General features: G+C 38.3%; 1 protein-coding gene across 2 annotated transcripts in view; it reads right to left on the bottom strand.

The window, feature by feature from the left end:
- Positions 1–26,838, bottom strand: part of AGTPBP1 (ATP/GTP binding carboxypeptidase 1) — a 199,089-nt gene that overhangs the window by 74,533 nt on the left and 97,718 nt on the right. For both annotated transcript variants that reach the window (XM_055146419.1, XM_055146425.1), the window contains 6 exons: positions 20,781–20,874; positions 14,762–14,799; positions 11,178–11,386; positions 9,986–10,163; positions 8,081–8,178; positions 1,607–1,723 (listed from right to left, as the gene is read on the bottom strand). In XM_055146419.1, the coding sequence (XP_055002394.1) occupies positions 1,607–1,723; positions 8,081–8,178; positions 9,986–10,163; positions 11,178–11,386; positions 14,762–14,799; positions 20,781–20,874 (734 nt within the window). The remainder of the gene's footprint in view (positions 1–1,606; positions 1,724–8,080; positions 8,179–9,985; positions 10,164–11,177; positions 11,387–14,761; positions 14,800–20,780; positions 20,875–26,838) is intronic.

The following is a 26,838-nucleotide window of genomic DNA, read 5'->3' as shown; positions in this document are numbered from 1 at the left end:
ATAAGACACCCTACCAGTTAGGAGAAAGTATTTGCATACCATCACTAGACAAAGGACTAGTACCCAGGACCTACAAAGTGTTCTCAGAGCTCAACAGCAACCAAAGCAGAGCAAAAAACAGCCCCATAAAAAAAAAAAGGCAGGGGAGGGGGCGAGGCCTTTCACCAAAAAAGGCTGATGGGAGAAAAATCACTGCTCTGAGTAAAAGCACAAAGAGAACACACTTCCCAGGGGCTGGAGCCCACAGAACCTCTCCTCATGTGCAAATGATCACTTAGAGGTGAGGGGCACAGTGGGAAGGAGTAAAACTGGGTAGTAGGGAAACAGCTGTCCCTTAGGGGCTTAGGGGAGCAGGAAATGGGGTCTGTATTTGCCTTTCTAGTTCTCTCCTGCACCTGCTGTCTTTCAGCCCCTTCCCCAGCCTTCATTCCCCCACCCCCTCGTCTTGGTAGGGGGCTAGATTCTGCAGGGAACTGCCCAGCACCCCCACCCACATCTAAAGGGCCTCCCACACAAATGACACTTGTGCCTGCACCAGCCACTCTGGCCAGCCTGAGTGGCTGGGGTCAGAGCTGCAGGCTTGCTCCTACCAAAATTCTGATACTTTCAATCTTCTGTCATTATGAAAGCAATGTGGCTATTATTATTATTATTATTATTATTATTATTAAGTACATAATAATCATAGCTTCCAAAGCATAGTAAGGTCTCCCCAAAAAGTCTTGTAAGAATTTCTGACTGCATTTTTCCTTCAGATGCACTCATCTGTGTCCATTTGAGCACTGAATTAGAACAGTGCCCATAACACTGAGAAACAAAGAGTGGGTGGTGGTCAGGCTGCAAAAAAATATACCACATAAATAAAAGCTTTGAAGATCGACACTGGGAAATAGCAAGGAAAGATCAGGGCAAGAGTCTCACCTACTGTACTATCTCTCTGGTTCCCAATTAACACTTACAATTTTTTTTAATTCTCTAGAGATGATCAGTTAAATATAGATGCCTATATGTCATTTAAGCACACTTCAAAAACACAGAGACAAGTATTTGAACAATAAAAGGACTGACCACCTAGAATCTAAGGCAGGGAACTGCATTCCAGGCCACACAGGTTGTCATGTGTTTGTGGACATTACCCAGGGGAGTGGACTGGAGCTATAGCACAGGGGATAGGGCGTTTGCCTTGCATGCCCGTCTATTCCGCCTTCCCTTTCGGAGAGCCCAGCAGGTTACCAAGAGTATCCCGCCCACAAGGCAGAGTCTGGCAAGCTCCCCGTGGCATATTTGATATTCCAAAAACAGTAACAACAAGTCTCACAATGGAGATGTTACTGGTGCCCACTCAAGCAAATCAATGAACAAGGGACAAGGGAGGACAGTGCTACAGTGTAGTGCTACCAAGGGGAGTGTGTGACCCCGACTGAGCATGCGGCCTCTGCAGAGCACTAAGCATGCACACTGCAGCACTCCCCAGCGAGTACCACAGCAACCCTCAGGGCCTCCGCTCGGAGGACAACCCAGGCCAGGAGTAAGACAGGAGAAGCGCAACCCTGGGGAAGAACTTTTTCTAAAAATTACTTAAGACAGTGAATTTTCCAGATTATACCTGAAAATCATCAACAAGCTCAGGGAAAAGGTGTTCATACATTTTAAGTTCTTCTATCGTTCGTCCTGGTTCTTGCTGAGGTTTCAGTTTATTAATATCTGTTTCAATGTCATCGTTCTGAAATAATAAAAATGACATGTTATTAGTAAAAAGTTAAAATTATAGAATATATTTTGTTTATGAAGTTTTCAAAATTTTCTTTATGACTAGAAAATAATCTCTAAATAAGGATACTTTCAATTTTATCTTAGTTTATTTGTATTCTGGGGTATTCATTACTGTTACTCTAATTGTTTTTCTATGTTTTGGTTTTATTGTTAATTATCCTAGCATAGAACAAAATTTGGGCTCCTCCAGATACAAAACGCAGTACTCAGATTAAGACTAAAGTATGTGGGCTGGAGCAATAAATAGCACAGCAGGTAGGGCATTTGCCTTGCACGCAGCCAACCCAGGTTCGATTCCCAGCATCCCGAGCACCACCAGGAGTGATTCCTGAGTGCATGAGCCACAGGTAACCCCTGAGCATCACCCCTGACCCAAAAAGAAAAAAAAAAAAGGCTAAAGTCTAAAGTCTGTTTCCTCCATCTCTCTCACATTCTTTGCTTCAGATTGAAAATCAGAAAAAAATTAAGAAAAACAAACGGACTGGAAGAATAGACAAGTGGTAGAGCACTTGCCTTTCACAGAGCTGACCCAGGTTCAATTCCTGGTACCGCATATGGTCCCCCAACCCAGGAGTAATTACTGACTGAAGAGTAACCCCTGAGCACCACCAGATATGGCCCAAAAACAAATAGAAAAAAGAAGGCAGCAATAACCCAAATGCCAAACATTTATTGAACAACAGCTATAAGAAGCATTCTGCTAAGCCTTCCACATAAATCACTTAATTTAAATTGCATGGCAATGTTATGCTATGAGGGGTGAAATAAACAGCACAGCTTTCCTGCATGAGGCACAGGCCCTTCCCCGCACCACACAGTCCCCTCACTACTGTCCTGAGGACAGATCTGGGAATAACCCCCAAGAACCACTGGCATAGCCCTAAAACAAAACAAAATTTAAAAAGAAACCCTATGAGACATCTCCATGTAAGCGAAGAGAAAACTCAGGTTCAAAGAGGTTAACTGGTTACTCGAAATTACAAAGCCTCAGAGAGATGCTGCTAATGGACAAGATGTAAAACTGACTCCTAAGAACACTGTTGATCCACACACCACACGGTGCAAGTGAGGATGATCCCAGAGGAAACTCTCCGCGTGACACCTGGCCGTGGGTGGGATAATGTGGGTTAACCAGATACCACTGATTATCATGCTCATAGTCCACAGCCAACTGAATTTTGTTGGAAAAGCTCAGTTTCAAGATTCACTCTGTTATCAGTTACAAGGCGGGGGATGGGGGGACGGGATGGGAGGTGTATTGTGTGGTTTGTTTTTTTTTTTTGGTGGTGGTATATGGGTGCTGGTGAAGGGACGGTTGTTTCAGCAATGTATAACTGAGACCTAAGCCTGAAAGCAGTGTAATCTTCCACATGGTGATTTAATGAAATAAAATTTTTATTAAAAAAAAAAAAAGATTCACTCTGTTTTCAGAGAAAACAAAAGCAAGCAGTAAAATACCAGTGAGAAATTATTTCTATGCTCCTTTCGAGAAGACCAGATAAATTTAAAGAATATGATTTAACAGAAAAAGGTGAGATGGTTTAACTCTCATCACTGTGGTGAGCTGAGAGTTCTAAAGGCTAAGGTTCACTAGCTCTTAGGGCCAGAGAGACAGTGCACGAGGGAGGGCGCCTGCACACGGTCAACCCAGATTCAACCCCTGGCAAACTATATGCCTCACAGTCCCCCTACCCCCCCCCCGCACCCCAAGGTCAGTCAGGAGTGATTCCTAAGAGCCAGGAGAAAGCCTTGTGCATAGTCAAGTATGGCCCAAGAGACAAAAAGTAAAAAGATAAAAGCTCAGGTACACTAGTATGGGAACTGGTTTGTGTTCGGGTACTCTTAGTCTCAGTGAGTCTAATGGTGGGTTACAGTGAGGCTTCTCCACACACAGAAAGATATGAAGCTGAACTCCTGAAATTTTGTATTTCTTGTAAGTTATCATGATGTGTATCAGTGGGAAAATTAACAGTTTCATTTTCAACATACTCATGAAAATAAACCAAAAAAACAAAAAATCCCCATCAAAAACTGGGGAGAGGAAATGAACAGGGACTTTTCAGAGGAAGACCAACAGATGGTCATCAGACACATGAAAAAATACTCATTATCACTTATTATTGGGTAAATCCAAATCAAGATGACAATGAGATACCATCTTATACCAGTGATGGTGACACATGTCAAAAATGCTGGTGCCAGAACCTTGCGGCCACATGACCTCATATCTCTTCATTCTCAGCAATGGAAAACAAATTATCAAATGCTTCCTTTCCAGCAGGTCCGACTCTGGGGGGGGAACTCCAAACAATAATAATGAGTTTTTTGTTTGTATGTAATCAAAGTAAAGAGAAAGTAAAGTGAAATTTATCAGCTACACAGGTGGGGTGTGGGGGGCTGGGGGGCTGCGGAGGGGTTACTGTGGTTCTTGGTGGTAGAATATGTGCACTGGTGAAGGGATGCGTGTTCGAGCATTATGTAACTGAGACTTAAGCCTGAAAGCTTTGTAACTTTCCACATAGTCATTGAATTAAAAAAAAAAAATGCTGGTACCAATCTGTGTTGGTGAGGATGTGGTCTCTCATCCTGCTGGGAGAAAATGTTGTTTGGAAAACAGCATAGAGGGTTCTGAGTAAACTCAAAATTGAGCCAGCAACTAAAAAATGTGACCTAGAAATTCCACGTTTGGGTATCTACCCCCAGGACAGAAAAATAATCCTTCAAAAGGACATGTGCACAAACTTATTCATTGTGGCATTCAGTACAACAGCTAAGATTTGGCATTAATCTAGATGTCCCAAAATAGGCAGTGGTCATGAAGATGTAGTATATATACACAACAGAACACCACACAGCTGTAGGGAATGAAGGAACCATACAATCCACTGGAACCTGGATGAAACTGGAAGATGTCACACTAAACACAGCCACCAGAAGGATGCACAGGTCTCACCTGGTCTAAGAATGACTGGAGGAGGGACGCAATGTTCTAAAGGGGGATGCCCGGATCATCCTTAGCCCAGAGTAGGGAGGACAAAGAAAACCCCGAGAGGTGATCAAGAAGAAGCAACTGGGTCAAGGGGATCGGAGTCCATGGTGGTATAAGGAGCGGGATAGCCACACATCCAAGTCACAGAGTCGACAAACACTGGAAACACCAAACTTAAAAATGTTCCTGTCAAGGTGGCAGGTTTGGGGCTAGATGGGGTGAGAAGTAAGAGGGAACCTGGGGACACAGGTTGGGGAAGTTAACACTAGGGACAGGATTCCTCCTGGAGCACTAACTCTGAAGGTCTGAAACTCAACGATTCGCTTTGTAAATCACAATGCTTTAATTAAAAAACTTGGTTTTTTTTTTTATGTGCTGGTCTCACTTAACTATCCTCACTGATGGTTAGAGAGGAAAATCACTTTTAAGTTGATGTTCCTACAGGGTCTTCTCAGTCGTGTCCTGGGGCTCGCAAGCACTCTTGACAGTGCTCGGCCTTTCTAGATGCAGTGCTATTCAGGCCTGTGACGCCAGGAGCACTAGGCCACCTGTGGGAACCAGCGCCCCTTCCACGATCATCCCCAGTTCTCACATTCAGTTTGTTTATCTTACTACCAAATTATTTGTTTTTCAGTCTTAAAACTATTCTATTAGGCTTCAATTGTTAAAATGCTTTATATACATTGGACTATACATCAGACTATAAGTCAGATTTATAGGTATATATTTCTACATTTATCTGACTCATATTTCATATTGTTAAGTAGTTTGTTTTTTAAAAAGGTAGGAATCAGAGAGATAGCAAGTGGGCAAGCTGCTTGCCTTGCACGCAGCTGACCCAGGTTCAATCCCCAGCACCAAAGTGTTCCCCACGTACTGCCAGGAACGATCCCTGAGCAGAGAACCAGGAGTAAGCCCTAAGCACAGCTGGGTGCGGCCCACTCACCTTTTCAAAAGAAGATACACTGTGTATTTCTCATATTTCATATTTGAACATTTAGCTTTTGCTTATATAACCAGAAAAAAGATATTTCTCTATGGTATCAATAGACATTGTTTCAAACTAAAAAATGGTACAATGATAATTATTCATTTCTATAAACTTTTAAGCACAACATTCAAGATATGTGAAAAAGAGCCATATAAGACGACTGAAAAAATAATTTCCAGTAAAACTGCCATAGTGAAGCTCAGTAGAAAAAAGATAGGTTTGCACAGAAACCAAGATGAAGAGCTAAGGCTTACTCCTCAAGTATTACTGAAACATGGAGAGAAAGAAAGAGCGCAGGAAGCTTGTCGATACTGACAAGTCCTGTCTGGAGATGAGAGGCTCTGCAAGTGTGCTAAAACAATGAACTGAAAAATCTCAAGGAGAGAGAATGGAATCACTCTGGAGTGCAAAAACCAGGTGGTCCTCCTGCCAGAACAGAGCACTTCCACCCGTCCAGGGCAGCAGCAGCCCCAGGCAGGCTGCACTCGGATAGAGGAGGGAAAATGCCCTGGGCGAAGCATCACAGCCAACAGAGCAGGCCGACGGGGGAGCAGGAGAGCCTAGAAGTGAAATGGGACAGTCTCAGTAAACTGCTTTATTCTGAATCCTGTGCCCACCTCTGGCAGGGGACAAGGAAACTGTGCTCCACTTTCTGGTTACTAGCTCTGTGTATATGTGTATATGTATATGGACTGTACACGGGCTCTTTCTTTCCAGCAAAACGTCCACCTTGGTAACTTCAATGCTATGATCAAGAGTCTAAGATTTTGTTTCATTGTACACTGTGTATTCATCTAATTTTGTTTCTTTATAAATTACATGTGAGTGGAGTCATAAAATAATATGTACAACAGAACTTTGTAATGACAACCCAGAGCCTTAAGATTATTCTATTTAGTGTACTTGGTTTTTAACAGACATGAATATATAGCACAGAGGAACGTTCTCTATCCAAATCAGTATTCTAACTTGAAAACTTAGCATTAATCTGAGAAATTTTACTCCCCTCAAGTATTTGGCAAAGCCCCCAAAGAGCTGCTTTAACACAGTTCCTGTTATCTAAGGTAAATATATGGAATTTATACTCTCCTAACTTGAATTCTGGCGGCGTTTGTCTTCACTCATGGTTCTGCCCTGGCCACCAGAGGCTGTACTGCTCTTGCTCCTTCTGTCTTCTCGCGGTCAGTACATAAAACATCACAGGGCCACACTGGCTAACTTTATCATTTTCCCAGCACCTGCTGTGGTGATCACATTCGAGGAAAATGAAACTGAATATCCCTCTGTGATAACCTCCTCCTGCACCTTCTGCATCTCCCATTCTACCTCCAGGACATAAAGGGTCAGAGCACATGCTGGATCCCACACAAGCGCTGCCCGGGAAGCCAGACGCCAAACAGTCAGGCCGCCAAGGGGGTCTCCAGCCACGTGAGGACGAGGGGGATCCAAATGCAAAAAGGAAGGAAAGTGTCAACACAGTACACCTGATTCTAACAGAGTGGTAAGAATATCACAGAAGAAAGACAGAGTCAGTGAAGAGTCAGATGAAGCCCTTCCTCACCAAAGCACCAGTTTAACCAGCAAGCTCTGCGAGGGAAAGACACAAATGTATTTTTCTACAAAATGCCATCATGTAATAAAGCAAGGTTTTCAGATGTTTCATGAAATTCTGAAAACTACCTACTTCTAAGTCTAATTTTACAAAAACAGACAATATATTAATTTTTTCTCAGTTCAATACTTCTATTCATGTCCAAACCCAGACTCATCTTAACAAAGATTCAGCTACAGATTATTTTCCTACCATTTTTATATCCCCAGAAGTCTGTCTGGAGAGGAGTAAGTTGTCACAATCTCCAGCACTTTCCTTCACACTTAAGACTAAGTCAGAAAACTTATATAAAATATTTCTGATTAGAAATGATGAAAATAAGCTATTTAAGATCCCTTTCAGATTAATGCACTCAAAGCACATTATTTTCCCTGTCATTAAGTATTCATGATAATATATATATGTCCATATATATATATACATATATATATATATGGACAAAGTAAATTAACCTACCATTAATATCGCATGCTTGCTGGATCTATGTTTTACAACTGTGTATATATTTTATAAAGATAACAATAAGAATTTTATACTATGGGTCAGAGAGATAACACAGCAGGGAAGGCATGTGAGTTGCACACACTGGCCTGGCTTCAAATCCCCAGCACCACATAATTGTCCCCAAGTCCCACAAGGAATGATCCCTGAGCACATTCAGGGTAAACTCTGAGTACTACACATATATAGGTCAAAAAGAAAAAAAAATACTTACCTTAAAATTTTTATCTAGGTCATCTTCATTTTCAGTTTCATTTTCAGTTTCCAAATCAATATCATCATTGTCATCACTTTCATCTACTACGTCATCAACTGTGATACAAAATGTGCCATAAGTAGGTCATTGGTAAGCATTTCGGAACATGCACATCCATGAACACATACACACATTTACACGTAAACACACTCTTTCAACACCTTCTAGGAAACAAAGCATCTCTAAGATTATACTAGATGTTAGAAACTCAAAGTGCTTTAAATTTTAGAAAATATATAAAATTTAATGGGTTTTATAACAATGGTTCAGTTTTCTTTAAAAAAAAATTGTTTTAATCAGTGAAGTTTGCTTACTATTTATGATAAATTTCAATCTCTTTATATCACTCTCATTTATTTCAATAAATGCCTTTTACCATTTACTGTGTTAGGTGCTGGGAATTTTTTGAAAGATACACTTCTAAAACACATACTAACTTCCTTTAACTCATTAGATTAAAGGAAAGAAAATAAACAAGTAATTATAATATAAATGATAGAGACTCAAGGCAAACATTTCAAACTGCGTTGTATTTTGATTTTCCTTCTTTTAAGTGACGGTGAAGATATATTCATGAGTCTACTGTCACGTTTTGGTGAAATGTTTATTTAGACCCTTTACCATTTTCTTAACCATGTTATTTTGTTGTGAAGTTGTATATATTTTATACAACTCATATGTTTTGCATATTAATCCGCTTATATTTTTGTATATTAATCCCTTGTCAGATGTAATGTTTGCAAATATCTTCTCCCACTAAAGAAAAAGATTCCTTTCACTATTCAGAAGCCTTTTGGTTTGATGTTATCCTGTTAATGTTCTCAAGGCTTTTGTTTGTCTTTCAATCAGGGACACTGGGAAGTGCTGGGTCACTGCAAGGGCTACCCAGCCGGGGCGAGCCTGCAGTTAGTGCTGGCCCCTGCCTGCAGCTGCACAGTGCTGTGGTCTCCTCTGTTCCGTGTGATCTTGCCAAAGGCATCTCTGAGGCCAATGTCTGTGACTCTGTGACCTGTTCTTCTGTGGAGTCTGTTTTCAGGTCCCACACTTAAGGAGACATATACACCACTGCACGCATGGAAACAATCCACATCAACAGGGGAGCAGACACAGAGGACACAACATGCAGACACAACAGCTTAATAGTTACTAAAAAAAAATTATTTAAAGTACCTATGTCTCTATATGGTGCATAGATTTTTCACAATTTAAACTTACATAAATTAATAAACCCGAAGTTATTTCTCTAAATTAAGAGACCTCAAATTTACATATTACAATATTTACTAAAATGCTAAATGTTGGGACCAGAACAACAGGCTCAGCAGGTAGGGCATTTGCCTTGTCCTCAGCGAACCAGGTTCGATCCCCTCATCACACATGGTCCCTTGAGCACCACCAGAAGTGATCCCTGAGGGCAGGGTCAGGCATCAACCCTGGGAATCACCAGGTGTGGCCCTACAAAGCACTGTAGCAATGTTGCACTGTCATCCCATTGTTCATCAATTTGCTCAAGCGGACACCAGTAACATCTCCATTGTGAGACTTGTTGTTACTCTTTTTGGCATACTGAATAAGCCACGGGTGCCTTGCCAGGCTCTGCCATGGGCAGGATACTGTCGGTAGCTTGCCGGGTTCTCTGAGAGGGATGGAGGAATTGAACCCGGGTTGACTGCGTATAAGGCAAACACCCTACCCGCTGTGCTATCGCTTGGCCCTATAAAAATAGTAAATAAATAAAAGCTGAATATTTATTGTGCTCAGCACAGCCTTCATATGTGTAGGGAGATGGAACAGGTTTTTGAAAACATTGGCAGTTGCACAGTTTCTAGAAGCACTGGAAGCGGCGCTAAGCTGTGAGCCTACCTTCAGGGGGTAAGCTGTAGAGCTGGGCCACCGGGCCAGTGACAGGGATGACTGGCAGCTGGAAGTGGAAAGAGCTCTTAATAGTGGGGAGTGGCAGGCGGTTCTTAGGAAAACACTTCCTCATTATCAGACTGGAGGTGTTCACAAGAGGGTCGAGGGTCCTGACTGCCAAGCATTCCTGTTTTTGTAAGAAAGGGAGAAAAATATAGTAACAGTGTGCCTTTGGTGAAAAACTGCACCAATTTAGTGCATTCCTTCAGAAATAGATGAACAACTTTCTAGAGTTAATTTTCTAGAGTTTTATCAGAATACTCAACACACTCCACATAATTATAAGATAGCTCCACTATTCAGAAGTATGTCTTGTAAGTACTTCATGTAGCAGTTCTAGTGATATTTTTCCTTAAATATTCTAGAGAGAAATATGTATCATCTCAGGTAAAAGAAGTGTTGTGTATGACTGTTTAGGAGGCAGTTAGCAAATCAAGAACACAGATCTTTTAAACTTTAAAAGTAGAAAAATGAAAGAATTAAATACAGAAAGTCCCAGGTTCGATTCCCAGCATCCCATATGGTCCCCTGAGCACCGCCAGGAGTGATTCCTGAGTGCAGAGCCAGGAATAACCCCTGTGCATAGCCAGGTGTGACCCAAAAAGCAAAAAAAAAAAATAAATAAAAAGAAAGAAAGAAAGGTCTAAGATATAAAAAGAAAGTGCATCTTGCCAAGTCTTTCTCAGAATCAGTTATCAAGCAACAGTTAGCGGTTTCCCAGAAAGCTGGCCATTAAACCTATCAGTAGTTAACTGTACTGATATCAAAACAGGACTAGAGAATTCAAAACTTTAACATGTAATATTATTATTATTACTGGCTATTTATGGCACTTTTATACCAAAATATTGACCTACAAATTTCTAATGCATAGATTCATATCTGTCCTATCAAAACAGATGAGAAATTAAGGTTCAGGAAGGTTAAATAACATGAACAACATCATGTAGCCCTTTCTCAGATAAAAAGCATCCATCAATATCTGACAGCTTCCTCCAATTCAGGTACTATCACTCTAGCCCCTGACTGGCTCATTTAAAAATATATATCTATTATACTTTATTGGGCTTTTCTGAAGTATGTCTTAATAACCAAATTATAGATCATTTATAATCACAAGAAGAAAAAATTTAAAACTCACTTGTGAAGTATTATAGAGAATTTTCATCCCATTGGCATCAATGAATGCTTTTCTTCCCAACTTGATGTTTGTGATACTTTTTAAACTCTGCAAAATTCCCTTTCGAATGAGCATGTTTCTATGCCGACTATCATGGCGGTGCCAATCTACATAAATAGTTAAAAGAACTTGGACATATCCTTTGTCTACAGCTCTCCTGGCATTTGTTTCTTTAACAAAAGAAAATTGAGAAAGCATATTTTTTAAATGACAGAGAAAATAGTAAAATATACCAAATTAGAAATGTAACAAGACTATAGTAAGTGATTTTCATTTTATCTCAGTAAAAAAAAACAGAAACAGAGGAACCACATTTTACATCAATGTAATATATAATACCACATAATCATTGCTTCTTTTTTTCCCCTGTAATAATGGCACAATTTTTTAAAAGTTTCACATAGCAGTAGCACTCCACTCTTTTTTAAAAAATTGTAATTTGTGATGCTTATGTAGTCATATATGGTATCTAACAAAGCAAGTTTCAGATAGCAAACTGCATTTTCATAAAAACCTACCTGCGTAATGTTTTGTGCTTTATAAAAACCAAAATCACCTTAATGACTACAGCTACAACTTTTTAAATGTTAAATTTTTATCAAAGTTTCATGTTTTAAGACTTACGAATATACTGACTTTAAGTTTTTATTGAAATTAAGTGCTTAAAAAGCCCCATATATATATATCCATGCCACAACAATGTGAAGTTAAAAAAAAAAATTAAGGAGACAGAGAGATAGTACAATCGCTAGGTCTCTTGCCTTGCACATAGCCAACCCAAGTTCCATCCCTATACCCCATGTGGTGTCCTGAACCCAGCAGGAGTGATGCTGAGCAGACAGCCAGGAGTAAGCCCTGAGCACCTCTAGGTAGCCCAGAAACAAAAAACTTCAGGTAAATAAAGGAGCATAATATGATTAGAAGATGGTGCTTTTTCAGCATTAGAGTTTCATAATATAATCAAAACTGCTCTGGGGCTGGAGCACTAGTACAGCAGCTAGGGTGCCTCTCTTGCACGCAGCCAATGGCATCCCCTGTGTCCCCCTGAGCACCACCAGGAGTGAGCCCTAAGTGCAGAGCCAGGAGTGAGCCTAGAGCAGCACCGGTTGTGGACAACCCTCCCACCCCAATAAAAAAAGTCTAATCTCTTTTTAATTTCAAATTTATCCAACAAATACCCCCTGGCTCATGGCTCATGGCAGAAATACTAAGATTAACAAATATCCAGGCTTCACTACTTTTGTTATATATAAAAATTACTATAAATTCCAAATATACTAATACAAACATAAAACATAACAAACAAATTGAGATCTGCAAATGTATATGCTTTCTTAGAAATTAATATTTGACCTTATGAAGGTGGAAGGTTCTTACCCTTTAGTTGGCTAAGGAAATGGGCTGCTTATAAAATGTAATCAACAGTTTTGACTAAAGTCTCACGTTTTTAATAAACATGCTGCTTATTCCAACTGGAATTTATATAACTCCTTTGCTTTCTACCTGTGTATGTTTATAAAAGCCATTAGGATCAGCATAACTCTTACCACAACCTGTATATTTCAACTAGAACTCCCCAGCAGCCCAAATATTTTCAATGAGAAACATTAAAATAACTTTTAAAAAAGCTTATCCATAACTGCAACAAGGTTCTGAATGATTAAGAAAAGGGAAAAAGCACTGGAGAGAGAGTACTATAGGTAAGGTGTTTGCCTTGCACTTTGCTGACCCGAGTTCGATCCTTGGCACCCTATATGGCTTCCTCTTGGTTCTGCAACACCAGGCATGGTCTCTGAGTGCAGAGCCAAAAGTAATCCCTGAGCATCTCCAGAAAATGAACAAAGCTCTCTGCAATCTTGAATACCCATCAGTAGGATAGGTTCTGTTTGTTTAGGTTTCACCCTCATATATTCAAGGCACTGATGTGAAGTTTCTCTGTTAAATTTACATTCTAGCACAGTAATAGAGGTGCCTGCCTTTCTGCACTGTGTATGAATGCACCCATCAAGTGAATACACAAAACGTATATAATGTACTTAAAAGTGTGCAGTGTGCTGTTAAATATTATTTTGCATTATCAAATAGGATTATTTAGTGCCATGTGCCATATAAAAATACTTTAAAAACAGAAACCAGTGAGGAAGCACACAGCTGCCCCAAGTTCAATCTGCAGCATCCTATGAGATCCAGGAGTGATCCCTAAGCACAGAGCCAAAAGTAAACCCTGCACACTGCTGGGTATGGCCCAAAATTTAAATGAAAAATCAAATTCAAATAAAAAACAGTTATTCTGTCAGTTGCTTTTTTACATGATAAGAGTTGTTTTTCTCACCAATCTCCTGTGAAGGAGAAGTGAAGGAGTAAACCCCAACTATTTTAAACTGAACATGCTACATTTCCATCCTGTTCTGTTAATTAGCTTCTATAAAGTTCTTGAAATTTATGAGTGTTTTTGGCTAATTACTCATTTAGAATTAATTACTGTCAAGAATTCTGAAAATTATAAAATTATAATAGGTATTTTAAGCTATATTAAAGAACAATGCCTTTATAGATTTTTTTTTAATTTTCCTTTACACAATTTGAACCAGAAAGGACATAAAAGCAAGGATATAAATATCCTTTAAAGTTAATCCATGGCTAAGTGAGAACCATACATTTCATTTCAAAAACAGGAAATAAATCGATATACATTGTGGTATATTTAAAAAACACGATTTGGCATTGTTTTAAAATTTCAATAGATAATTCCTTTAGTATCATCTAACTTCCCATCAAGTAATCCTATATTCAAATGAACAACACTGGTAATTCAGATGCAAGGCAAACAGGTCTCAATCTTTATACACAGTTTAAAATAACTGAAAGCCATTCTGAAAAATAAATGTTAGTGTGGTTAAATAAATGTTAGTATAATCAATGGTAGGAATGCTAACAACTGATTTAAAACATATCTGCTGTGAGTACAATACAAAGAAAGTCTACAATGCAGATTCATATATAAGAAGATATATTTACTGTAATGCTTCCATATGTCAGTTTTGATAAAAAAAAAAGTTTTGCTTTAGTTTCTAAAAGAATTTAGTATAAACTTACATTCATTTAATATCATAAACTGAATTACCATGGACAAAAAATTTTGATAAGAAGGTTTATGTCAAAATCATATCTGTAGACAGGTGCCTAATAGTACAGCTAGTTATTTCCCATACTGAATGCTTACCATTCTGTTATAAAAAATCACATATAAAATAATACAGTATTTATTATTTTTCCTCTATTAACATGATTTATATTTATATAAATAAATTAGAAAAAGGAAGTTATTTTCTCAAATTATATAAGTACAGTAAATAAAGCTGAAAGGACATAACTGACATCAGTTGGGATATAGATCAACTATACTAAAAATAAAATCAATGCTGATATTAAAATATAACAAGATTTATAACTGCAGTGCAAATCTTTATTTCTAGGTTTTTTTACATAGTAGATAGAACACTTGGAAAAATAGTATCTATTATTTTTAGTATTTAAAAACTTACTTGATTTTAGCAATGCAGCAAGAGTGTCTAAAGCAACCCTGTCAACGTGAGAAAACACAAACAACAACAAAACTAGTAAAATTAATCTACAATAGTATATTTATGCAATCTTTTCAGTTAAGTAGCTACTCTGTTATCTATTTCAAAAGTCATATTACATCTGGTGCTTCTAATATATATCTCTCTCATGTTAAAATTTGAGGAGGAAAATTAATGCTACAGAAATGCACTCAAAAATATTGAAGATAGAAGAAGAAACTACACCTAAGTCTTCACATGAGAAATCAGACTGTTGGCCCTGATCTGACCTGGACAGATCACAACAGAACACACAAAGAATCTTAAGGCTTTCACATGCTTAACTCAAAACAAGTTCTTTATAACTCCAAAATCATACAGATATTCTTAGCTTTTTGACTTTAACATATTTTAACTCTATCATGCAATATTTCTAATATTTACATTGACCATAAGTGTAAAACATTTTAAACCTAAAAACCTTGGAGAGGGGATGTTTGAATCACTAAACATTTTCATCTGTACAGAGCACCAAAGAGAATACTAATAACTCAAAAACTCTGATTGCTCAATAGAAAACAAAGAAATTGCAAATATAAATTGAAGTATTATATTTTCATTAAACATAAATATTCAATTACACATAGTAAAGTCAACTGCCATTAGTTGGCTTATAAATATATGTATATTAGTATGAAAAAATCTCTAATCTACTACTGTTTTAAAAAAATTACTGAAAAAAAGACAATTTCTGCAACTTAAAAATTACATGGTTATGGTATCTCCACTAAAAGGTTTTATCAACTTTAATTTATATAAAAATGTACATGCAATCAAAAAAGCATTTGACTTATCAAGAGTTTTCTGTTCACTAAGAATTTGTTGAATGCCTACTAGATACCCACAGCAGCAGATCCTCATGGGTAAGAAAAAAGCAATCTTATTTATCTTTTCAACAGGTGATTTTGCAACCTAAATAATGTAAAAAAGTGTATACATATAGGAAACCTATTCAAGAAGTTAAAACCAAAAACAAGGCAAAAAAGCAAAAGCTGCATATATCAGAGGTAAGGGAGACAGCATGACTGGATGCAGTGAAGGTAAAGCACAAAACTGATTAGAAAATTCAAGCTGCAAATCAGTTCCTAAAAAAAACCTGAAAAAATTATGTAAGACTAGGCTCTGAGTTATGTGCTCATCTGTGAAAAATGTTCATACTGCCACTCTACAGAGCATTCTGGCTTACTGTTACAAACTAAACGTTAGGTAGCATTTGAAAAATAAAAACAGAGGCTGGAGAGATAGTCCAGTGGGTAGGGCGCTTCTCTTACAAACAGCTGACCCACTTTCAAACCCCGGCACCACTTAATGTCCCAATTAATGTCCCCCAAGCCCCACCAGGTATGATTCCTGAGTCGAGTAAGACCTAAGCAAAGCAGGTGTGTCCTTCCCAACAAAAAGAAAAACAAAACTAGGTATGTTTTTATATATTATAAACTCATTCCTGTAACTTCCTCAAAACTAAAGCCTCAGAAATGGTGAGTTAAAAGTAAATGAAGATTATGCTTACATACTAAATTTTCACAGCACTGAATCATAAGAAACTGTTCTTAGTTTTAGTCACCAATGAAATGATGTAAGTTGTAAGATTGTCACGGTAATGAGGTTTTTCGGCTCATCAAAATGAAACACAGAACTAGATATTACCAGGGAAAGGCAAGATCTGATAAATAGCATAAAACTCTCCTATGTAACTGATTCAGGTTTTGCTTAATTTATAAAAAAAAAACTCCGCCCACAGTACCAGCACACTAATAACGACTTCAGAAGATAAACAAATGGCTGGAAGAATTGAAGTCTCTTGCTGAAAAAAGAAATTGTAAAATCAAAAATAACTATCTCCTTAGAAAAATACATTGAATCCCCAACTCCCAGCAGCTTGGAATGTGACCTTATTTGGAAGCAGAGTAGTCAGAAATGTAATTAGGTGAGCAGATCGCACTGGAATGGAAAGCACTTGATCCACCATGACTTGGCTCCCTTAGAAGAGGAAGACAACATGAAAGCATACATATCATGTACTGATGGAAACACAAATGAAATTAATCCAAAACACAAAAGGTTGGAAACAAACCAAAAATACTCGGAAGACACAAAGAAAGAGTCTTTCTGAAGAGTTAGCGCCAGAGCCAGAGCAATAATAGATAGTACAGCCAGTGGGGCATTTGCCTTGCACAGTGCTGACCCAGATTCAATCCTCAGTACCCCACCCCATCCTAAATCCTGCCAGAAGTGATCCCTGAATGCAAAGCCAGGTGTAAAATCTGAACACTACAGATGCAGCCCCAAACATACACAAACACACACACACACAAAACAATAACAACAACAAAAAACAAACAATTCTAGTTTGCAGAACAGTGAGACATTTCTTTTAATATACATAAATGTATACTGGATTGTTTAATAGCCCTCAAAAATTAATACAACTAATCGCCTGCAATGAACTTACAGATCTCCCCATCTTCGGCTAAACACTTGAAATGATCACAGCCTTAAGAGCATGCTCAGAGGCTGGGTGTTCTAGCATTGTATAACTGAGACTTAAGCCTGAAAGCTTTGTAACTTTCCACATGGTGATTCAATAAATAAATAAATAAATAAATAAATTTTTAAAAAATTATCATGGACTGAACTGTCATCCCATTGCTCATCGATTTGTTCGAGCGGGCACCAGTAATGTCTCTCATTGAGAGACTTATTGTTACTGTTTTTGGCATATCTAATACGCACCGGTAGCTTGCCAGACTCTGCTGCACGGGCTCGATACTCTCGGTAGCTTGCCCGGCTCTCCGAGAGGGGCGGAGGAATAGAACTCGGGTGGGCCTCGTGAAAGGCGAACACCCAACCACTGTAAAAAAATTGAATCAAAAAAAAAATAGAGCATGCTCAGAGGGCTCCTTAAAGACTGAAACTCTCTGTGGGTAGCTATTTACAACACATGCAAGCAGTTGACACTGTTCCGAAGGTTCTCAGCCTAAAATCTTCCATTTTAGGGATTTTGATATTTCTTCTGACATACTGACAAAACCTGGATATGACCCCAAATGCAATTTGATTCCAAGACATGTCATCATTGCTCCAAAGAGCCACTCTATTAAAAGAAATTTTGAAGTATGGGGCAATATCATATTGATATTTTTCCAAAATATGTCTTAAATGGTTTTATTAAAAACTTCACAGGAATTTCTGGAAATAAAACTCTTAAAAACTACTGCGGATTTTTTAAAGTTATACATTCTCTTTAAAAATATTTATGGGAACAGTTTCAATCCAAAATCTAGAGGAAAGAAAATAAAATTCTAATAGGATATATGGTCCTTAAGTCACTTCCCTCAATCTACTCCACTAAATGTAAGGCATTGTTTACAGAGAGAAATACAGTACAAATGTTCTCGACATGGATGAGATTTTTTTTTAGTTAATTAAGACCCTAACATTCTTAAAAATAATAAAGAGATGAAGAAATTTAGTCAATAAATGGTTTATTCATTAAGGCAAAAAATCTATTTTTAAAAGTAGAGATAAAAATTAGCTGATAGTTTAGATAACTATATTTTTCAGAAGTTTAGACCCACTCATTTCTACATGGTTTGGGATATAGTAACTTGATATTATTAAAATATCTATGAAATGGGGTTACAATAAACTAATACATATCATCTTAAGTAGGAGATAATTATTGGATTTTTTTTTAAATCATAGAGCTGTGAGTATAATCCCCTGGGCAGGAGTGCATGCTCTGCAGAAGCCTAGGCTCAACTCATACACCACATGGTGCCCCAAGCACCCCGAGGGTAGCGCAGGAAACACTTACAAAGAGTATTAAGCCTTTTGAAAATCAGGGGGAATTACAGAATATAAATTTAAAAACTTTCACCATAAACTGAGATTCATTCATGCCATATTACTATTCTAGTTAGACTGTCACTGTCACTATCATCCTGTTGCTCATCGATTTGCTCGAGCAGGCAACAGTAATGTCTCCATTAAGAGACTTGTATGTTACTGTTTTTTAGCATGTCGAATACGCCACAGGTAGCTTGCCAGGCTCTGCTGTGCGGGCAAAATACTCTCAGTAGCTTGTCGGGCTCTCCAAGAGGGGCAGAGGAATCGAACCCGGGTCGGCCTTGTACAAGGCGAACACCCTACCAATGCGCTATCACTCCAGCCCCTAGTTAGACTAATTCTTAAATAATGTATTAACATAGGTGTTCTGCTAATTGTAAAAATTATCTAAGTCTTCACAATAAATGATGGAAGCATGAATATTACCAGTTTACAAACACGAAACTGAGGAATAATAAGCAACTTACTTCATGGAGCCAGCAAATGACACAGCAGCATACAAATGCAGGTCAGCGTGTTAGGTGCGGTAACCACCCATTTTCAAGATGCGGAAACATTTTATCTTGTGTGTAGAAATGAATTAGTGGCCTAGCAATGCTCTAACCTTATTTACTGGTAAAAAAACTTTTTTGAAATTGTAATTTTTGAGGTGACCCTGTTTTACAAGAGTGCGACTGTGAGCAGCCAGAGATCCAGGCTCACTCCATCACAGCCCTTCCCTCCCTACTCATTTTATGAGCTGCTGTGGACTATTTGGAGTTCTTAATGGAAGAAATCACAGACTAGTAGCACAAAATACCACTCACAAAAGACTTTCGAGCAGGAACAAAAAGAATCAGAATCCAAAGAAGCCTCTTGCTCGACCAGGCTACCAGAAATGAGTGGGATATACTATGTGTTAAATGGCCCCAGAATTCAATCATCTTAACCAAAAATGCTGGGATATTCTATAATACCCAGGTTCCTTTAACAAACACAACAGAACCAAAAATAGGTGGGTGCTACTAATTTATTTAAAAGATTACAAAACATACAAATAGAATGTTTACACCTTATTTGGTTCCCGATCTGAACAAGCCAAGAATAAGAAGAAAATGTTTTAGACTATCAGAAAAATAATACAGATTAAAGAATAATATTATTAGATACAGAAATTACACTATGGTAACATTGAAAGAAAAAAGCTCCATATCTGAAAGTGATTATACTAAAGAACTTACAGAACAAGTGTAAAGTTGATATATAATTTAAGATACTACAGAAAGAAAAGACAGGGACGAAAAAGACAAAATAAAAACGGCAGACTTGATCACTGTTGAAACTGAATGACAGATATATCAAAATCCATTACTCTATTTTTGTATAGGTTTGAAAAATTTCTAAATATAGTAATAATGATAATATATCTCACTGAGAAGCAATTCAAATAGGGCATTTTATTAAAACTGGAAAAAACTGAATACAACTGGATTTTATATTATATATTGATACTATATTAATATATTTTATATTATATTAAGGAATTAATAATTTTGTTAAGTAGGATTATACTACAATATGGTTAGTTTACAAATCACTATAGGGGAGAACTGCATATTTCAGTACATGAAAGAAATCACAAAATATTCAAAATTTGCTTATAGAAGTATCTTTATATAATATAGACATACATATTTATGAATGATGTCTGAAATTTGCTAAGACTAAAAATATAGCATGGTAAGCAAGATAAAACAAAAAGAATGGCATTTGATAAAACAGAAATGTATAAAATTAAAATACATTCAAGTGATTTTGAGAATAAAAATAATAGTTTAAAAGATTGCAAAACTGAGCAGGGAACATAGTAGGCACTCAATATTTCTGAATGAATAATATTTTATAAATGATCTAATCACTAAATACAAAACTGTCTAATTTTGATAAATCTCTGAAGAAACTTTAAAGGAAACATTTACTATGTTAAAATCACTATTTAAGAACTAAGAACCCTAGTCCAATTAAACTGGACCTACACATCATGCACATCAAGATGATGAGACCCAAAACAATGAAGGCTATGCTACATTCACCATTCAGAACTTGTACTCACTTCATAAGACCAGAATTCTTCTTATTAAATGGCCCGATGATTTTAAACATCAGTTCTACAACTCCATTTTTCCCTAAGGAGACAGAATTCACAGCTAGAAAAAGAAGAAAAAATACAAGATGACTTTACAAATAGATATATGTGTGCTTGGTAAGACATCCTCAACATGAACAGATAATTGTTTTGTGAACACAAGGACGCATAAAGTCAACTACAGTGAATTACTAAAATACTGGAGTGGGGGAGCTGAGTTGCACCTAGCAGTGCTCAGGGGCTACCCCAAGCACTGTGCTCAAGTGCAACGCCCAATGGTACTCAGGGCACTATGCAGTGGGGACCAAATCAGGCACTCAGTCCTTTGAGCTATCTCTCTAAACCAATTTCTTGGTTTATTTACTATTTATTTATTGGTTATTTGGGGTCCACGCATAACGATGCTCAGGGGTTAATCCTGGCTCTGCACTTAGAAATAATTCCTAGCAGGCTCAGGGGACCATAAAGGGTCCAGAAATCCAACCCAGGTTGGCTGCCTGCAAGACAAGCGCCCACCCACTCCAGCTCCTGTTTTTTTCAAATGTAAAGTTGTAGAGGAACTAAGTTATGTAAAAAAATGTTACTACCAAAAAAAAAAAAAGTCCCCTTATATGCTCCATTATTTTCCCAATAAATTTAAAGAACTCCTAAAAATAAGTGCCAGGTCTTGAGGATACAAAGTGTTTGATCTCAGAGAACACAGTACAGAGAGAAAAAAAAAGAAGGAAAAGTTAACTTATTACTAAATAAATAGTTAAATTACCAGTTAAATTATTACTAAATAGATTACTAAAATTTATTACTAAAAATTGCTTCTAAATAGATGAAAAGCAAGAGGATATTTAGGTTACACTTGTAAACCCTGTAACTGTCACTGTCATCCCATTGCTCATTGATTTGTTCAAGTGGGCACCAGTAATGTCTCTCATTGAGAAATTTATTGTTACTGTTTTTTTTGGCATATCCAATATGCACGGGTAGCTTGCCAGGCTGTGCCGTGCAGGCTCCATACTCTCGGTAGCTTGCAGGCTCCCCAAGAGGGGCGGAGGAATCAAACTCAAGTCAGCCGCGTGAAAGATGAACGCCCAACTACTGTGCTATCGCTCCAGCCCCTTGTAAACCCTATCTGAAGCAAATGTACCGGATGTCTGGACAAACTTTACAAATGAGGAGAAATGAGCTACAGATACAAGTTGCAGAAAGGAGAATGTGGCTCTCTGAAATGTCTCTGGAAACAGAGATAAGACACATAAGTCAACAACATGAACACCATTCATGTAAACAACTATTGTCAAAATATACTCTTTTTAAAATGGACTGTACAAACAAGGTATATCAGTGATAAGAGGACTACAAAGAAATCACAAAGGGTTCTCAAAGCTGTTTCATTGTTCAGCTCTGAAGAACTCTCCACAGGAGTGACAATAAAGATGGTCATCTTGCAGAGATCAGCTATCAGAACCTACTGGGCCGGAGCGTCTGAACACTCAGTGTGTCTGTGTTGAGTGAAGGGCGCTGAGGGCTGTGAAAATAGCAACCTTGATATTCAACACAGAACACGAAAATGTGTCACATAGCCACAAACTTGTTCCTCCCATCTTAAACTCCACGATTATGAATATAAGCCATATGACAGGAGTGACAGCAGCTAACCTCTCCGTGAGGCGGTCAAGCCTCTCCCCTGCCTTGACCCAGCAGCTGTGCCACCACTATAGAAGTGCAAACTCAACCCTCCTACACAGCCAACACAGCACAGGGGCTCCTGGGACCAGCAGGAAAATCCAAATAGCAAGTAACAACCTGGACCGGACACCTTCAGTAGAGAAGGAAGAGAACACTGTGGAGGTGACCCCCTTCGAGCCAGCACTGGCAACACTTCTGCGAAACAGTGACCTGCAGTGCGCAAACAGGCAGGATGAGAGACCAGTGCAGAATCCCACATTTAGTGAGTCCATGCTCAGCCTGAGCCTGCAAGAGCCACCTGCATAGTCTCTCAGATAAGGGCTTAGAGAGGAAATGGAGGATGTACACTGAGCTGGAAGAAACAGTGACCAAGACAGCCAAGAAAACACAAGAAAGTGTGAGTGAAACAGAGTCAGAAATGACAGAACTAAAGAATTTGGTAGGAGAAATGAAAAACTCAATGGAAGAATAACAGCATCTAAAGAAAATCAGTGAGCTCTAAGATAAGATGAAGAAAACTTCTAGGAACAGCAAAAGATGGGAAAAAAAGCTTCAAATGAATTGACAGAAGACAAGAGAATCTGGGATGACTTAAGAAGAACAGCATAAGAATCACCATCAGGGTCCCAGAGGGCAAGGAAGCAATTCCAATGAAGAAGCAGTCAAAAAAAGAAAATCTTAGCAAATTTAGTGTTATACTAAGTTCCTCCTCTCTTGGGGGACTTCTTTCCTTCTCTCTTCAACTTTCAATAAACTTTTGTAGATTAAAAAAAAAATTATTACTGAGAAGTTCTCGGAGCTGGCTAGCATTCTCACCCAGATCCAACAGGACTGGCAGGGTACCAGTTTAAAAGAGACCCAAATAAAAACACTCCAAGAAGCATCCTAATTAGAAAGATGAAAGCCAAAGATATAAATAGAACATTGAAAGAATATCAGGGAAAGAAATTACATGAAAAAGAGCATACTTAGGATTTACAACAGATTTATCAAAGAAGACCTGCAAGTCATAAGACAATGGTATTCCTGGTAAGGTATCTGTTTCATTGAGGTTTCTTGCTGTTTTTAAGCCAGACTCTCATCAGATTAAAAAAAAAAAAAAACTCAGAAAAAAAAGTAACTCAAGATAAAAAACAAATTAAAAAAACTCAAGAAATTCATAGATTCGAAACCAACTTTGCAAAAAGTATTACAGGGGATTTATTTAAGACAAGACAAATCCTACAAACAAATGAAACTTCTACTGAAAAATGGCTGAAAAAAACTCTATAACAACATCACTCTACTTCATTGATTTAAATGTAGGAATTAAGTGACACCAAGTGCCAGGATGGGTTAGAAAACTGAATCCAAACTGTACCTATAAGAAACACATTTAAATAGCAAGGGCTCAAAATCAAAAACTTCCAACTCAAAATCAAAGGTTGGAACTTAATATTTCAAGCAAAAATCCCCCACAAAAAGACTGGGTGGACTCCATTGACTCATAAAAAAACAATCATACACCAGGACCAAGTAGGATTCATCTCAGGGATGCCTGGATGGTTTAACTTCCACAAGTCACTCAACATAATATAAAACATCAATAAAAGAACAAATAAAAATCATATGATCATATCAATAAGTGCAGAGAAAGCATTGGACAAAAATAAAACTCTCAACAAAATAGGAGTTGTAGGAACTTTCCTCAATATAGTCAAAGACATCTAACACAAGCCCATTGCAAGCATTATCCTCAACAGGAAAAAACTGAAAGCCTTCCCTCTAAGATCAGGGAAAAGATAAGGATGCTCACTCTCACCACTTCTCTTCAATATAGTACTGGAAGTACTTGCAATAGCGATTAGGCAAGAAAAAGACATCAAAGACACCAGATAGGAAAGGAAGAGGTCAAGCTCTCTTACTATTTGCATATGATATGATACTATACTTACGAACCCTAAAGACTCTACCAAAAATCTCCTAGAAACAATAGATTTATAAAGTAGAGTGGCAGGTTACAACATCAATACCCCAAAGTCCACATCATTCCTATATACAAATAATGAGAGAGAAGTGACATTTAAAAAATCCCATTCAGGGGCTGGAGCGATAGCACAACGGGTAAGGCGTTTGCTTTGTACGCAGCCAACCCGGGTTCGATTCCCAGCATCCCATATGGTCCCCTGAGCACCGCCAGGGGTAATTCCTGAGTGCAGAGCCAGGAGTAACCCCTGTGCATAGCCAGGTGTGACCAAAAAAGAAAAAAGAAAAATCCCATTCAGAATTGTGCCTCATAAAACCAAGTACTTCAGAGTCAACTTAACTAAGGAGGCAAAGGACCTGTATAAAGAAAACTACAGAACACTACTCCAAGAAATAAAAGAGGACACAAGGAAAATGTAAACTCATCAACTGCTTGTGGACATTTAACATTTTTGTGGAGACTTAACAATAATATTTGTGGACAATTAACATTGTCAAAATGGCAATACTACCTAAAGCATTATACAGATTCAGTGCAGTCCTTATAAGGATTCCCATGATATTTTTCAAAAAGTATATAAAACACTTGAAATTCAGATGGAACAAAAAAAACCACAAATAGCTAAAGCAATCCTTGGGAAAAAGAAGATGGGTGCCATCACCTTCCCCAACATCAAACTGTACTACAAAGCAGTAGTAATTAAAACAGCATGGTATCAGACTAGAAATTATTCTGTCACAGAATATATATGATATATATGATCACTTAATCCTTGATAAAGGAGAAAGGAATGTGAAGTAGAACAAAGAAAACCTCTTCCACAAGTGGTGCTGGGAAAACTGGACAGCTACATGCAAACAATGAACTCAATGTGAAGAATCCAGGCCGGCAGGCACTGAAAGCCGGAGAATGCTCCGGACCCCAGACCAGGCCAACAACACCAGGGTGCCAAACAGAGTAGGTGCAGCCACCCCGCCTTCTCCAGATGGAGTCCCGGTGACACTGAGCTTCTACTAACATGGCTCGGTATGTGAGACTGGGACATTTTCTCCAAATCTTTCCTGATATACAAAAAGCCACTCAGGAACAGCTCTCCTACCCCTGAGCAGCCATTATCCCAGAGGCACAGAAATCAACCTCGAACGCAGTGGCTGCTGGCAGATATACTCCTGGACTGTGAACTAAGCTACGGCCCCGTGCAGCCCCGGGAAGGGAAGGGTTTTGCCCCTCAGCCTTATCCCCTTTGTGGCAGCATGGCGACTGCCACCTTTTAAAGCTATTGGACAGAGAGGTAGGAGCTTGCAGTGATGGGACGCATGGGGAAATCTCGTGATGGGGTAGGGGGGTACAGAATCAGCCCTGCTCCCTGCCCAAATGAGACCGCAAGCGGCTGCCCATGAACAGCTCCTCCACTCCTGAACAGCCATGATCCCAGAGGCACACAAACCAATCTAGGAATGTAGCGGCTGTGGGCAGAAATACCTCTGGACTTAATTATTAAAATACCATAATCCCCAAACTGGGCAGCCGCGTATGTGACCATGCAACATTATATGCTCATTGTTGTCAGCAATAGAAAACATATGTTCTAATGATGCCATTTCAACAGGTGTGATTGTTGGGGGGAAAACTCCAAATAATAATAGTGGGTTTTCTGTCTAAAACGGAATGTAATCAAAGTAAAGAGAGAGTAAAGTGAAAATCATCTGCCACACAGGTGGTGGGGGAGTGAGAGGGGGGATATGCTAGGGTTCTTGGGTTCTTAGTGGTGGAACATGTGCACTGATGAAGGGATGGGTGTTTGATCATTGTATGACTGACACTTGATCCTAAAAGCCCTGTAACTGGTTTCATGATGATTCCATTAAAAATAAATAAATAAATAAATAAATAATAAAAAGAAAAAAAAAACCAATGAACTCAGACCTCTGTATAATGCCAAGCACAAAGGTTAGATTAAAGTGGATTAAAGACCTCAATATCAGACCTGAATCCATTAGATACAAAGAGGAAAATGTAGGCAGAACCCTCCATGACACTGAAGCTAAAAGCATCTTTAAGGATAAAACACCACTGACCAAGCAAGCAGAAACAAACTGAACAAATAGGACTACATTAAATTGAGAAGCTTCTGCACCTCAAAAGAAGCAGTGACCAAAATACAGAGAGAGCCCGTGGGAAAGAATGGGAAAAAATATTTGCCCAATACTCATTTGATAAGGGCTTAATATCCAAGATATATGACACTAGTAGAACTGTACAAGAAAAAACCTCCACCCCCATCAAAAAATGGGGAGGAGAAATGAACAGAAGCTTCCTCAAAACAGAAATACAAATGGCCAAAAGGCACATGAAAAAATGCTCTGCACTGCTAAT

The sequence above is a fragment of the Sorex araneus genome, chromosome 1 (assembly GCF_027595985.1).
Source record: "Sorex araneus isolate mSorAra2 chromosome 1, mSorAra2.pri, whole genome shotgun sequence".
NCBI classification, from domain to species: domain Eukaryota; kingdom Metazoa; phylum Chordata; class Mammalia; order Eulipotyphla; family Soricidae; genus Sorex; species Sorex araneus.
This window is presented reverse-complemented; position numbering and strand designations above follow the sequence as displayed.